Genomic DNA, 11,296 nt, shown 5'->3' with positions numbered 1-11,296 from the left:
GGCGGTCAGCAGCCGGGCGCATCGGTTGAGCTGCACCGACCTCTAGAGGCTTCGGCCCCAACTGCCTCCCTCCAGCGCCGCCCGGGCAGCGGCCGGCCCGGGGGGCGGCAGCGATTTTCCCCGGGGAAGGGAAGGGGTTGGACGGGATGGGGCGGGGGACACACACACACACACACCCCGGTGCCCGTTCCTCCTCCTCCGCTCCCTCTCGCCCGCTGTCCAGCCCCTCTCCCGCGGGGGGCCGCGGGCAGCGGGTGCGGGAGCCCGCGACAGCGTGCAGCAGCCTGCGGGGAGTCACTTGTAATTTTTCGTTGCACAAATGGGGAAATCCGTAAGATTCCCCTGGGGAAACCTAGGGACAGGCACCTGCCTGCGATGCTGCAAGTGCCTGGACACCTTGTCTGGCCAATTTATTTGTATCCTGTTGGAAAAAATAGGTACCATCCCTCCCCGGTCCCAGGCGATGTGTTGCCATGCACCCTGCTCGTTGCGGGTCACTTGTAATTTTTCGTTGCACAAATGGGGAAATCCGTAAGATTCCCCTGGGGAAACCTAGGGACAGGCACCTGCCTGCGATGCTGCAAGTGCCTGGACACCTTGTCTGGCCAATTTATTTGTATCCTGTTGGAAAAAATAGGTACCATCCCTCCCCGGTCCCAGGCGATGTGTTGCCACGCACCCTGCTCGTTGCGGGGGGGGTGGACCTTTAAAGGTCCCTTCCAGCCCAAACTGTTCTGTGATTCTACGATTCTATGATCCCTCTTTTAAGTAGATGTCCAGTTTAGACTACTTGATCGTTAGCATTTAATTGATTTCAGGACCAATGCATGAATGCAGGTTTTAACAGTGAATGTGGACCTCTCATCCAAAGCTGCACGAAGCACCTGAACGAAGAAGCTACTAACACTGGAAATTCACTGAAGATGCGACCAGTGATGCATCAATGAAGCGAGCTCAGCTTTAATGGAGAAGTCATTAAACTTTCGACATAAAAGCTAGGAAAAAGCCAATCTTTCTGGTGTAGATATAAAAACGAAAGCGTGTACCTAGGTTCTTCTGAAGTCAATGAAAAAGCAGCTGCTCATTTCACCGAGGTGTATTTTAGCAGAGAACTTGAGCACCCCCAAAAGACGATTGCATTATTTTTAAGCAACATCTGCCTCAAAAGACAGGCGATGTGAAAGATGATGCATACTCACACACCGAAACACCTCCTGCATCCCTGACACCCCTCCCTCTGTAACGACCACTGCTGCTGTTCTCAGGAGGGGCGCACAGCGTCGGTGCCGTTTGCTCCACGACCCAGCGCATGCTTTTTTCTAGAAGGTGGCAATGTATTCTGCACCATGGCTTTTCTCAAGCTGGCTTTTGGGCTTAATCCCCAGCCAAACCGCAAAGGAAGGAGAAGGGAGAGTTGAGCATTTTGCTGCCTGAGAAATAACCCCAGCTCCTTGAGAACACAAAGGAAGAACTACTTATATAGAGCACCTGATTTTGGTTTGGTTGTATTAAAGAGGCTGCTTCAGATTTAAAGGGGATCTTAATTTCTCTTTAAGTGTGCCCAGTGAATCTCTACGGTCTGATCCTGGCAAATAGAGTATACCCATGGGAAGTCTGCAGCTACCCCTATGTATGAAATACAAGCCACTTCTATGCACAAAATACACTATAAATATTGTATTCAACATACAAGTGATTGCCTAATTTAGACCATATTTTAGTTCCTCCAAGGACGAAACGTTAAGGCAGGTGACGTAAACAAAATCCAAATAACCGCGGAGGGGAGATCTGGGTGAGTTTTGGTCACAAACAGTTCTCCGGTCAGCAACCTCCAGTTTATCCAGGGCAGAGCTACAAACAGGAGATGGCGGCAACTGTTTGGTTCCTCCTTCATTCAAGGATGCTGACCTAAACTGCTGATCTCACATTAAATACAGCTATTTCATAAAGGTACCTTTAACGGCTTACTTTACAAAGCAGTCCTCGATCGGGATGGGGGAAGAGAGAGGAGGAGGAATCCCAGCGACTGATGAAGGGAACCGACTCACCTTTTAAGGAACTGTAGCAACTAAATAACCTGCATGAGTTGCAAAGCATATTTATTACCAAAAAGTTCAACATAAACCAGCAGGTGAACACGTCCCTGCTGGAAAGAAAATCAGAAACGAGTGTTGTAATGTGTACACAGCAGGCAGGTTTAATGCTCTGGGAGGAAAACTCCGCTTGCACAGAGATGCACTCACTCACGTGCCAGAAGTTTGCGGGCAACCTAATCACACCCTTCCTCCCTGCACATACTTGGTGGCAGAGGTAGAGCGAGCTCTACAGTGAGGCAGGGAGAAGGGACAGAAAACTTTCACGAAGCACATTTCGTGTTTGCCAAGCCTTTAATTCTTACAATACGCGAAGGGAATCGCAACTCGCGGAATGGGATTTGCAAATTGCTGTCTGCATGCAAGAGATGATCTCTACCTGGTACGACACGATCCTGGAGTTACCTTAATGCTCAGAGACATCGTTTCACTCCTTATAATGCAACGCGGTTGTGGTGGCTAAATCAGAGAACGCAGCTGAGCAGAAAGTGACACCGATGGAACGGCAGCAGCTTGTCAAGAGAAACAAGAAGTTCCCTTTCCCACCCCCCTGCAAATAAAGGGGCTGCTGAGCCCTCGGCTCAGTCGTCTGCTCTGCAGATGGGAAGAGCTAATCCTTGGATCCAGGCGGTGCTTTGGGTGTTCTTGGTCCAGTGAATACTGAGAAAATAGAGGAAAACAGTGGTTTCGAGCTAGTTGTGAGTTTGTTTTTGAAAGCGGCTGGCAGACTTGTGAACGTGTACAGGCTGGGTGTCAGAGCCCTGGGTGCTGTGAACTTTCAGAGTTCTTCGAATAAGAAAGGCTCCTTCCAGTAGGAACGGAATCATTCGTACTTTCTTGTTTTGATGCCTGCTTCTGTATGAAAAAGTGCATTCAGAATTTTACATAGCTGCAGCTTACATTGTTTGTCAAATTTATTCATGACAGCATAAAGCTAAGTGACGCTGAGAGTACTAAAACATTAGCCAAAATTATTAATAATCTACTTTCTTAAGGGCATAAGAGAATGATGAAGGTTGTTAACGATAAATTCAAATTCAGTTGGACTATGGCGAGGTACTGTACCGGAGAGCGTGCCCTCCAGCACCCTGCCCGGCCAAGGTCTGAGGGAAACAAGCTTGCTCGCAGCAGCAGTGAGGCGGACAAGGAACCTGAAAAGTCTTTTCCCGTTCTCCCTCCTGCAGCGACAGACTGCCGTCGTTAGCACGGCAGGCAGAATAGGGAAGATCACTGCTTTTACATGCCCAGAGGTAAATTCCTTCAACCCAGTTTTTACTAGAGTTATTTCTCTCTCTCCCAGAAAAAAAAAGATGGAAAAAAAAAAATGTTGTTTAATGATCTTTTGCAACTGAAGAAGCATCAAACCATAAATCTCTCCTTCCTTCCCCCAAACGCACCAGCAGTTCTCAGGCAGCCCCTCAATCCCAGGTCCCTCCAGCGGCAGGTGGTGACCCGAGCACTAAGCTATAGCATGCCACGCTTCCTCTCTTCTGGCCCCGGAATTCGGCATTATTTTCTCAAAAGGGGGCTGGCTTTAGTTGGGAGCCCAAGGAACGTCCCTGTGGAGCGCATGAAATGAGGGTTAGCACATACCGAGGGGCGGGGAGGTGTCGGGATGTAGAATCCCGTATCTTGAATAACCCGTAGCCACCACCATCCCCACCACCCGTTAACCAGCGAAGCCATTTAATCCCTGTGCAAAAGGTAAGAGCAGGAGCGGCCCAGGACAGGTGCGATAGATCCACCGGGGTTTGGAGCGATGCCCTTCCCTCTCGGCGGTCTTGCTGATTTCCAGATAGAAAAGTATCACTAAACCCAGAAAATCGTTCCATTCCAAGCTGCTCCAAGGATCACTAAGCCACCACTGTAGTGGATTAATACCCATCTTTTTAGTACCAAAATACCATCTTACTGCCAACGGGTGAAAGAAAGGCTTCCGGCAGAACCACGATTTTGACAGAAAGGTGACGAAAGCATTACTGGAAATTCTTTTGTCAAGTTTGAGTCCAAACTTTGGCGACTTCTTGGGTTTTAATACAAAGCTTTCAAGTTTTGACAGAGAACATCTTTTCATTAAAAGGGAGAGGCATTTTCTTCCTCCAAGGCTTTTCAGCTACCTTCAGTCACGGTGGTTACCCCCTAAAAAAAAAGTGACACGAGACATCACCAAGAAATAAAACGACGTGTTAAATAGCGTAGCAACACGTCATAGGAGCTGCGACAGCCGGCATGGCTTTCTGCACCCACTTGGGAGGCGCTGAAGCACGATCAGGGGCAGCGCAGTCCGGACACGCAGTACCGGAGGTTTTGGGTGCAAGACCAGGACAACCCCCGGCCCCGAGGGCATTAAGTGTTAATATTGGTGTAACGAACAGCAAAAAACTACACGGCACAGCTAAACAGTTACTATTAAGAGTAACCTTTCTTCTGAAAGAGCTGTATCTGCTTTTTGCTCTTACATGAAATATTTTAATGGGGAAGAGCCTTTTAAAGCCACTTCTGTGCCGGTTTTATTGCACTTCAACACACAGCCGTGTGGAGAGTAATGTCCTGGCATTTTCATCCCTAAAATGAGACTGCATTGGACAGCTACGCAGGAGGAGTCACTCACATCCCCGCTCATGAACTCTTTGATCAGTAATTAGGCAATACAACTCTGGAATTAGAACAAGTAAAAACTGTTCTTAAATTCAACTAATTATCAATGGTGATGTGTTTTCACTCATCTTCACTCAAGTTCTACTTCATGAGTTTTATCTGTCAAACCCTTAACTCGTGTTCTGAAAAGTTACTGGGTAGCGCAGCATACACACACTCCCAAAAAGCAATCTTCATGAAATCCATCAAATAATGATTATTTGTTGGGAACGTGGCTTCCTTCCAAGTTCACAGAAGCCTGTTAGTAACAGGCTCCATTCTTTCCTTGGGGAGAGAGTTTGATCGCTCCCCAGTCTGTGACCCGGCTGGAAAAGACCAGATCCATTATTCTCTTTTATTCTGCCCAACTATAAGCTGAAGGAAGCTACTTCAGGAAAAAAAAAAAGATGATTTGTCTTGATTCCCAGCCCGCACCCGTCCCAGGATTAATCCTGCAGTAAGATCACCTGTCTCCCCTTTCCCTCTTGCGATCGGTACTGTGTGGACAGAAGAAGGACTCCAGAGGCGATGGAAAAGCTCCCCCGCCGTGGGCTGCGGAGCAGAATGATGCGTTACTCGTCACGGAGAAGCAGACATTATTCTAACCTTGGAACTGCTCTGACCTGCCAGGCAATTTAGTCTTTAAGTCCCCAGGGAAGTCAAGCAAACCTGCTCAGTTTTTTTTATTATTTCTGAGTTTTCTGATTAACTGTGCGAGACCCAACTCATGTCACAGAAATTTTGCAGTGCCGTAGGCCATCCTGGTGTCCTAACTGCTTCGCCCAGGCAGACAGAAACAAGCCCAAGTTTCGGCACCTGCTGCGTTCGGCACTGGAGACACTTTCTTTACAGTCTCACTTCGACCTCAAAGCAGAACTCCGTAAAGTCATGCCGGCTACTTATTTTTGACAGTCTTCTTTCTCAGAGGAAATACGCAACTGTCCTTCACCTCGGCTGAAAAATCCGCAACTGCTCCCCAGTTCAGACAGACTTCCTGAGGCGGTGCTCTGGGCAGAGACAGTACTCGCTGATAAACGCTTTTCCCAGCCTATCCAGTATCTGGCCAAGGGAACACTGAAACATGAGCAGGGACATTCTTTGGTTACTCTATCCACAACACAACACAGTTTTCAACTGCTTGGAATATAATCATTTATTTATCTTTACAGTGATGACTGAAGAATGTACAGGTGTTTTCACCCATAGGTATAAAAATCTGTTTATATACAGAGTCACAATAATCTTTAATTGGGAAATCATTCTGTTCTCCTGATCCATCCTTACTAAAAACCACAGGAAAAACAAATATTTAGTACAGGCAATATAATTCCAGTAGGTTTGCAACCTGGCATCAAAAGCTCAGCTTTAGATTAAGGGTAACGTTCGATACTTAAAAAAGGACTTTAAGTCATAGGACACAAAATAAAGTTGCTTTTCAAATAAGATATATACATCAAAAATAGGAGTCTAAAAAAGGCATTGGTTTTAATGCTATTAGAAAGCTATATAAATGTGCATGGGTCCATTTCTTCTTATAACGAAAGACCGAAGGAGAAAGTGCCTCTGTCTTTTAGGAAGTTCCTCCCGGGACAAGTCAGTTAAAAGTACCTGTAAAAGAGAAAGAAATCATCCCTTTTGGAAAAGCAAAGGCTGATGGTTGCATCAGTTAGAATGACTTTGTTGGAGCAGTTACAGCCGTGTTTCAGTTCCACGTTAAGAGCACACCATAAACAGCTGGTAAGCGGGTAACAAAAAGTTAATACAATGTACGTGGCTACTCAGTTGTCAGGAGTCCCACCGACGCCTAGTTACCTTTCCATTAAGCACAACCCGCATACCCAACACGCTTTTAGCATCCAGCCTCTTTCACCTCGTCCCCTCCGGCACATTACCCAGGCTTCTGCAGCACTTCACTTAAATCACTTTCTGAATTCTTGCTTTTTAAATACAGCATAATGCGTACATAAAAAGTTTCTTAATATAAAAAGATCATACTGGAACGTTATTCTGTACAAAGGAAAAACAAAACCTTGCCTCTTTCAAGCTATTTCACGTTAACTAATCCACTTACGCAAAAATCTTGCTCAAGTCTGTAATTAAAGCCACCAGGGCAAAAAAAGCAGTTTTACAGAACACAGCCAACACATGTACATTTACATGTACACTGGCTACGTACATGTAAATAGGTAATGAGTTCACAAGTTGGTGAAACTCAAGGTCTACTGATCTGACTGATTTCTGCAGAGAACCACAGTACCAGTGCAAAACTAAATAAATGTATGACTCCATTACAAAATAATTATTTTATGCTAAATTAAAAAAATCAGATTGACAATTTGATTCTAAAATGGCAAAGGTTTGAAATTTCACATCTTAAACCATTGTTCTTTCTTGACTTCCTTTAAAGTTATCCATAATTAGACTCTTACAGGAGAAATACTCGGGGATTAAGAGTTTAATAGTAAATAGCTGTAACTTTAAGTAATTAAAAGATTCCAGTAGCCTGGAAAACATCGAGATTACTGGCCTGTTAAGTGGACTAAACAACACTGGCAAATAGCTCTGTCCACAACTTAGAGATCAAATGTCCCTTTATGTTGCACTGACACTGTAAGTAATAAAAATGACTGTGCATTAGAAACATGAGTATTCAGGGGCTGGTGGGTACATTATAAACACATTTTCTTTCCGATTATAAGAATTTGCTCAAGCAACACACCCTTGTATCTGAAGCACTAACCTAGCGCGCAGTCCAGACACTGAGTGCAAAAATAACAGCTGGCTGTCGGGTGCACCAGGCTCACCTTCTTCATACAGGGGGGAGCCAAAATGCCATGGAATTACCACTCTACGCTATGGGTTGAATACCAGTTTGAATGTTCAGCAGCCTTGCTAAAGCAGGTCACAGCCTGGAAACTTCCATCCCATGTCTGCAAGTTACCTGAACGTAGTATTCATAGTTGTATAAAAGCTAACTCCTTTGTGTCTGTCAAATAGGAAATACATATGTTCTTTTCCCTTGTGGGTAGTAACTCCAGAACTAAAAAATGAAATTAATTCCTTTAAAATTACACAACCATCTCCAGACAGAATTCTTAGTTGTTAAAACTTCTGCTAACTCCTTATGAAAAGGCCAGATCTCAAAGCTGTGCGCTTTCATAAATGAGCGCTACGAGCTCAATGGAAACAAGAGAATGAATTGCCATTCTTCTGCAGATGATTAAAAGAGAAAGATTTTTTTAAGAAAGTGTTTGGCAAATCCACAGATCAGTACTGTAAAGAGGTACAAAATACACGAAGATGCCTTGGAAAATTAATTTGTAGAGGTATTATCCATTTAAAAATAAACAGAGAAGTTTCAGGAACTTGTTGTGTAATTTTACTAAATTAAATTTTGAAGAACAGAAAAAGGCCAGTTACTTTGATTGCCTTACCCCAGTTTCACATCAAGTATTAAGTGCCAGAAAATATACCTGCAATCGTTTCTAGAGACTGGGCCCTTGCTGTAAAGGATAAAAAACACTGGTTTTTCCTCCCTGGTGATCTGTGTAGCATCTAATGCGAGGATATTCATGTCTATATATGCAAAATCAGCCTACTGTTCTGCCAATACAGTGCATGTCAGCTAACATACGTGTGGGGAGACAGCAGGACTGCTTGTGTGTGATATGCTACTGTCCACTGAATGACTGCTGAGTGATGGCCCGGCTGAGACAGGTAAATCTCAGAGCGTGCCTCCAGGAGATCTGACTCACCTGATTTCTTTTTATGCTTCATCTCCATTATCCATTTCTACATCTATATCTTTTGTTGTATCAGCCGCTCGTGACAAAATGTCTGCCATTAGTGCTTCCTCCAGTTTTTTGCGCACTTGTTGCACCCGCTCTTCTTGTTTTCTGAAGGGAGAGAAGGGAAGAAGGGGCACAAACGTCAATCCTTCAAGTATACTAGTAGGCTGGGAGCATAATACTGGCATAAACAATGACCCAGAACTGGTTTCTCAACTCTTATTTTAACTTAGAACAGAATATGATAGAACAGTTCCCGTTGGAAGGGACCTACAATGATCATCTAGTCCAACTGCCTGACCCCTCCAGGGCCTACCAAACATTAAAGCATGTTGTTAAGGGCATTGTCCAAATGCCTCTTAAACATTGACAGGCTTGGGGCACCGACCACCTCTCTAAACTCTTGTTTACTAGTTCTATTACCTTTGCACCTACACATGCACACAGACAGTGCTTGGTGCTAAAACTGAGAGTACTCTGAGCCAGAAACCTCGCTGGTTTAGCATGCATGGTTTACTTTGCCTTGTACAGAGACAGAAGGATTCAGTGTGACATACGATCTTCCACTCTCAGATTAGATACTTGAAAGGACCAAACAGAAAGTTAATGGAGCAATATCCCACTGGACCATCTTTGTCAGACTGGCTTTTTTCTTTTGTTCTTTTTTTTCTTTTTTGGCAGAGACATTTTAGGGTAGATCACTGAAAATCATAGCAGGAGATTCCCGTCATGAGCATTGTAAAGGAGAGCTGAGGCAATCTCTCTCTCTCCCAATGTAAGGGTGTGTACACCAGGAGCACCTTCACAGGACGGTGGGACACTGAGTCGGTTTCTAAGTGCTCAAAGAACCAACTCCAAGTCCCACACAGAGCGTGTGCAGGGGAAGAACCTCAAGGAGATTCACTGTTTCCATTTATTTATTTAATTACTCCCACCTATCTATTCAGTCTTACCTACTAGTCAGTGATGCATTTAAGATGGCAGCAACTTCTGCTGAAACAAAGATTTGTTTCCCTGGGGAAAGTTAATTCAGAAATATTACCTTGATATCAATACAAATTTAAGATATTTTGACTCAATGTTTAGTTTGGAAGGTAATATTTAGCCTTCAAATGTTACCAGAAAACAAGAAGTCCTCTTTTGAAGTTTTCCCAAGAGAACACAAATTTTGCATCAGACCCAGTGGTTTTTTACATGAAAATCCGCTTGTTCTATCAGCTGTGTTTTCAAAAAAAAAAAAATCTTGAAGCAAAACATATGCTTAAAAATGGCCAGAACTCATCAGAAGCAGGCACAGGAAAACACTCGTTAGTGCCGCAAACTCCCTGTGGCTATTTAGGATGGCAGGACAGATACAAAGAATATCAAATCTTAGAAGAGCAGGAGTGATATTCAACATGCTCCACAGAAGCCTCTGAGGAGCACCAGCCTTGAAGGCTATTCAGTTCTACGGCTGCAACCACTACTAGCACTCCCTAAGTACTTCAGAGGAGGCTGTCTGCTTACAGAGATAGCAAAAGGAAGAAAAAAAATGAACAAGCTAGCAGTTCAATACAGAACTTGTTTTCTATCTTCCAGCTGTTTTCTATCCTTGTTTTCTATCTTCAATATACAGCGTACTGTCCCAGAGCTGTTAACTTTCAATGCCTAGAGAGTGATCATTCAAACCCTGGGGCAGAGAACCGAGCAAAACCAAAGATGCCTTATCTTTTGCAGAACCTGTGTGACAAAGGAGAAATAAAAGTCAGAGTAGCAAATCCAGTATTTGTTAATGGAATGAAAATGATCCCAACAGCGCACACAAGCTGAAATACAATTTTTTTAAAAATCAGTAATAAAAAGTTGTCACCATCTCACTGTTGGAATACACTATGAACTGGCCAAAGATTATGGAAAATAAATAGTTTAAGCGTATTTTATTTTTCCCCTTTTTGGCTTTAGAATTTTGACTTTAAGACAGTAGGATCTTTCCACAATCCACAGCCTACAAACTCCATCGTAACAGACTTCAGACTACAGTTAATCATAGAATCATAGAATACGAGGTTGAAGGGACCTCAAGGATCATCTGGTCCAACCGTTCTCAGCAAAACCACGGTCTAGACAAGATGGCCCAGCACCCTGTCCAGCCGAATCTTAAGTGTCCAGCATTGGGGAATTCACCGCTTCCCTGGGGAGGTTATTCCAATGGCTGATTGTTCTCATTGTGAAAAATTTTCCTCTTGTGTCCAGTCAGAATCTCCCCAAGAGTAACTTGTACCTGTTACCCCTTTTCTTTTCCATGTGACTCCTTGTAAAAAGGGAGTCTCCATCTTCTTTGTAGCCACCCTTTAAATACTGGAACAATGTGAAAGGGTCTCCCCTAAGCCTTCCCCTCTCAAGGCTGAACAAACCCAGTTCTCCCAGCCTTTCCTCATATGGCAGGCTTCCCAGTCCTTTGATCATCTTTGTGGCCCTTCTCTGGACCCTCTCCAGCCTGTCCACATCTTTTTTGTACAGCGGGGACCAAAACTGAACACAGTATTCTGGGTGCAGCCTGACAAGTGCTGAGTAGAATGGGGTAACAACTTTTTTATCCCTGCTGGTGATGCCCTTGTTGATGCAACCTAGTGTCCTGTCAGCTTTCTTTGCCACAGCAGCACACCGTTTGCTCATATTGAGCTTGCTGTCCACCAGGGCCCCCAGGTCCCTTTCCACAGAGCTGCTCCCCAGCCGAGTAGATCCCAGCTTGTGCTGCACTCCTGGATTATGTTTTCCCAGGTGCAAGACCTTACATTT

At 44.4% G+C, this 11,296-nt stretch overlaps 1 protein-coding gene across 1 annotated transcript in view; it reads right to left on the bottom strand.

Moving 5' to 3' along the window:
• Positions 1–5,867: 5,867 nt before the first annotated feature.
• Positions 5,868–11,296, bottom strand: part of MBD2 (methyl-CpG binding domain protein 2) — a 30,458-nt gene continuing 25,029 nt past the window's right edge. The window contains exons 5-6 of the mRNA XM_009274743.1: positions 8,486–8,626; positions 5,868–6,338 (exon numbers count right to left, since the gene is read on the bottom strand). Of these exons, the coding sequence (XP_009273018.1) occupies positions 8,497–8,626 (130 nt within the window). The 3' untranslated portion in view covers positions 5,868–6,338; positions 8,486–8,496. The remainder of the gene's footprint in view (positions 6,339–8,485; positions 8,627–11,296) is intronic.

This window comes from Aptenodytes forsteri, unplaced genomic scaffold, assembly GCF_000699145.1.
Source record: "Aptenodytes forsteri isolate BGI_AS27 unplaced genomic scaffold, ASM69914v1 Scaffold112, whole genome shotgun sequence".
Taxonomy (NCBI): Eukaryota; Metazoa; Chordata; class Aves; order Sphenisciformes; family Spheniscidae; genus Aptenodytes; species Aptenodytes forsteri.
Note: the sequence above shows the minus strand (reverse complement) of the source record. Positions and strands in the feature narration are given on the sequence as shown.